Raw genomic sequence first — 4,318 nt, 5'->3', positions numbered from 1 at the left:
ACTTTTCCCTGCCTTAACCCTTTTGTGGTGTACAGTAACTAGAGCAACCACTTGATAGTCCAATAAAGCAGCACTGTGCTGTCAGCAGAGCTTATCTGTAGCCTGCTGGAACAAGTTGGCTAGTAACTGCTACAACATTTGAGGAGGGGTGAAAAAACTCAACAAACAGGTAACTGGATGGGGGTAGGGCGAAGTTGGACTGCAAGATCACTGAGCTAGGCAGTTAAGAGAGAGTGTGAGCTGAGGTATGAGGAAGACTGCTTCTCGATAACAGGAAAGATCATGTGGATACACAGTGATCTGTAATTTTAACAGATCATCTTGCATATAAGGCTTAGCACAAACAATCAGAAGGCAGAAACTGAAGCAGTTTTGGGAAGTGTGCTGTTTATCTTCCAGCAATGCTCAATCCAGAGGTAAGAAGAGGAGTGAGGTCCTTTGGCCAACTGAAAAGCAGAGTGGAAGAGCTGAAGAACCCTTGGAGACAAAGTTCCCCTTTAGTTCTAAATTACAATGAATCTGCCCGATTGGCAACAGATGCCCTGGTGGAACAAGGAGAAAAAGCATACCTCCAAACACTCACAGAGGAGAAAGAATTGCCATTTCTCTCAAGTTTAGATATAGAATATATATGCAGTAGTATGAATGTTAACAACAAATCCCAAGACATGCTGTTGGACAAGGATGGCGATGGTGTCTCTGACAACTGTCCTTCAGAGCTGACATCTGGCACCTACTTTCCCATAATGTCTGACATCGATTTGCCAGTTTTGGAGCTTGGCTGGCCTGAAATCCCTCTGCTCACCCGCAGTAAAGGGACAGAAGTACAAGTTATCTTCCAAAAGCACAGGAACAACAACATCAAAGATCTGATAAGATCGCTCATTAACAAAGCAAAATTGGTAAGTTTATCAACTTAGTAATGAAATAGCATTCATAAAAGAACAAATATCTAATACACATTACGGCATTCTGCATATTTCATACACATCTATATGTAAATCAGGAGCGGCACAAGCCCCTGGCGCCCGATGCATGTACCCTGTGTTTTCTGCTTATTGCCCTGATCTCCTTTGCAGTAATTCCTGCCTTTACCCCAAGAATGGTCCTCTTGACAAAAGTCTTTTCTGAATTTTGGTATCACACTTATTTTTTTATTTAATTTATACATCAGGCTTGTCGTCATATTTATTAAATTACAATTAGGACTCTTTAATTTTTCTTTACAGTGAAATGTATTATATTTGACACAGATGAGATTATGTTTTTTATACCAATGAATGTCATTAGCAAGCATTGGCATACTCCTGTGTGGCTCATTGTATTTAATGGCCCTCGTTCACATCTGAGCGTTCTGTCGCCAAACTCCTGTCGCTGAAAAAAGTACATTTAGCGTTTTTGGCCCCATTAACTTCCGTGGGAATGTCTGTAAACACGTCACACAGGTGATTTTTAGCGTATTTGTTGCACGTTTGCCACAAAAGAAGCAACCCTCCTCCTCTTTCTAAACACACTTGAAGCTGAATACACCTGAAAAAACACATTAAATACGCTTAGAAAATTTAGTGTAAAACACCTAATAATGGGTCCATACAGTAGGAAAAGGAAGATAGAACAAAGGGAGGGAATGCAGAAAAAAAGAAGGGAAGACATGGGAAGAATTAAAAGGCTCACCTACTATTAGCATGGTATGCTACAAGTCTCCAAACATCTCAGTCTAAGTGTCCTATAGAAACCTAGCAACATCCATGTCAAATGTTAAAATAGAGAGTGTGTTAATCTTTTCTCCTCTAGACCAGCCTTTCTCAACCAGGGTGCCATGGTACCTTCTGATTTTCTCAGGGGTGCCTTGAAATTTTGTGATGGTGAGACTCTGATGTGAAGGGAGAACTCTGATGTGAAAGGGGGTTTTGATATAAAGGGGAACAAATGGCGATTGCACTCATCAATCCATAACTAGCTTAAAAGCAAGGTGCACGTGGATGGGCTTTACACAGTACAAAAGCAAAAATTTCCCAGCACACTCACCAGCCAGCCTGCAAAAAAAATCACACTGTCTAACTATTAGAGTTAAAAACAGAGGTTTTAGATGCACGACTTTAGCAAAATATGTGATCCGAACTCTAATCTATGAGAGCCTACATCTTGGAGCATATATAGCAAAGGTGCAGGTTTGCCAGGAGGTAGTCCATAGGGATACACCAGAAGCCCCAGACATCACAAGGACATCACAATGGGGGCTTCAACTCTTCTATTCTCCATAACATGGAGGGAGTGTTTTGCAGTCTACAGGTAGAACTGGGAACAATGTAACTGATAACAGTCAAAACAGTCAGAGAGCACGGAAAGTTTCTGACAGCATTGATGGGTATTTTTTTTATGTTTCGAACAGATATGACAAAACACTTCTAATCGTACTGAGTTGAATGTGCAATATGTAAAGCACTGCGTAAATTGTAAGCAGTACAGTATATAAATATCTGTAATAAATAAATAAATAAGCAGTATGTGTAAAACAACAAAACGAAGCAAATAAGAGAAATGCGTTGTCAGGGTACACATTTACCAGTCATTAAAGCAGTATGGGGGTTGACATTGCTGGCCTATTTATGAAATTGCTAAGTGTATGGCTGTGTAAGGCTTCAATACTTTCTGATTTATTGATCTGGATCACACAAGCTATAAATAAGTGTGAGAAAAGTTTCCGCTTTACTTCTCTCTGTACTCATCCTAGTCCCATACACCTGCACGTTGAACAAAAGAAATCTAACAGATTCCTCCATCCACTCTGTTTAAAATACAATGCAGCGCTATTGTATTCTGACAACTAATTTACTGCAGTCACTGTTCGCTGGACAATTTTCCACCCTAGACCTTCCACAAAAAGGCAACTGAATAATTGACTTTTGTCATGCCAGATGGTGCCAGCGGGGCCACACAGGCCGAACTTCGAGCACTGTATGGCTAGTTTTAGAAAGTGTTGAAGTCAGACCATTAGCATGACAGCCAAAGAAGTAATATTCTCTAAGGCCCGGTTCACACCTGGGCGTGTTGTAGCGCTTTCCTACGCTCTGCAAAACGCTCAAACACTGAAATCCCATTATTTCCTATAGGTATGGTTCACACCTGGGCGTATTACAGGCCGTATGAACGCGCTACAAAACGTCCTACGCCCAAAGAAGTACAGGAGCTACTTTGGGGCATTTTTGTCGTGCATTTCCATTGGAATACAGCCAAATAGCCTTTTTACCGCAAATCGCGCGACATGAAACGTGCGACACGAAACACGCTACAAACGCGCATATTCGATACGCCTAGGTGTGAACCCAGCCTAAAAGAGAGGAAAGCAATGGCAGCCGCCACAATTCTCTATTGAAATGAGAACTAGAAGGCTTAGCAATCCAGAATAGACCACCAACCATTTATTCAGCATTCAAGCCAAGCTTCTGGTTTGCCTGGAGACTGTATAAAATGGCAGATACTGTCCTTATATAAACACATTTTTCATCCATCCATACATACTATTCTTTCTATAGAGATATTGAGCAAATGTGAAAGTTGTTTGCTTCACAACATATATGACCGGTCCGATATAAAGAAATAATTGGAGAAGGTGCAGTGACTCCCTGAAAGTACAGCTGTCATGTGAGAAATATGGAGGCTGCCATTTATAGCCTCTGTACTGTGGGTGTTGGTTATGTGTTTAGATGAAGCACGGAGATCTTGAGGAATGCTGAATTAAGTTTTACTTGCTTATAAGTACATTACATGTATGCATACAGCATTGTGCGTGAAACATAACAGATAAAGCTTACTGTATACCATAGATGCACTAGAGACTAGCATTGTGGTATACTGCCATCTACAGCTCAAGATAATATTACATCTCTGAATGTCAATAATACAAATCAGTGTATGAAGTTGTATTTCCAACAGTAGGAAGGTTTAGAACCTCTGTGAGATTTTAATTAGTGTATTTGACTTCCTCTCTGGGTGACTCCCACTCTCTTTATTTCTTTTCCTGGTGTCACAGAGTAAAAAGAAGTGTGAGAAAATCTCCCCAAAGGAGTGACATACAGTAAGAAAACACAGAAGGAGTTCAAACTCTTTCTTACTCAATTCAAAATCAAAATAAAGTTTGGCTGGAGTTGGACTTTAATCTCCCCATATACAGTCACAAACCACTGAAGTATACAGTATCAACAATTGCACAGAATCATACAAAATCTGAGCATGTATAGGACATGAACAGTCACCTTGTGGAACCTCAGCAGATCATGCAAGCGTCCAGGGGCATCCCTAGCATTTTCTCCACATT

General features: G+C 40.6%; 1 protein-coding gene across 1 annotated transcript in view; it reads left to right on the top strand.

Moving 5' to 3' along the window:
• Positions 1-375: 375 nt before the first annotated feature.
• Positions 376-4,318, top strand: part of LOC108803096 (protein FAM83C-like) — a 25,583-nt gene continuing 21,640 nt past the window's right edge. Inside the window, exon 1 of the mRNA XM_018574937.1 lies at positions 376-902. Within this exon, the coding sequence (XP_018430439.1) occupies positions 402-902 (501 nt within the window). The 5' untranslated portion in view covers positions 376-401. The remainder of the gene's footprint in view (positions 903-4,318) is intronic.

Source organism: Nanorana parkeri, unplaced genomic scaffold (genome assembly GCF_000935625.1).
Source record: "Nanorana parkeri isolate BGI_ZX_2015 unplaced genomic scaffold, ASM93562v1 scaffold3386, whole genome shotgun sequence".
NCBI lineage: Eukaryota > Metazoa > Chordata > Amphibia > Anura > Dicroglossidae > Nanorana > Nanorana parkeri.
This window is presented reverse-complemented; position numbering and strand designations above follow the sequence as displayed.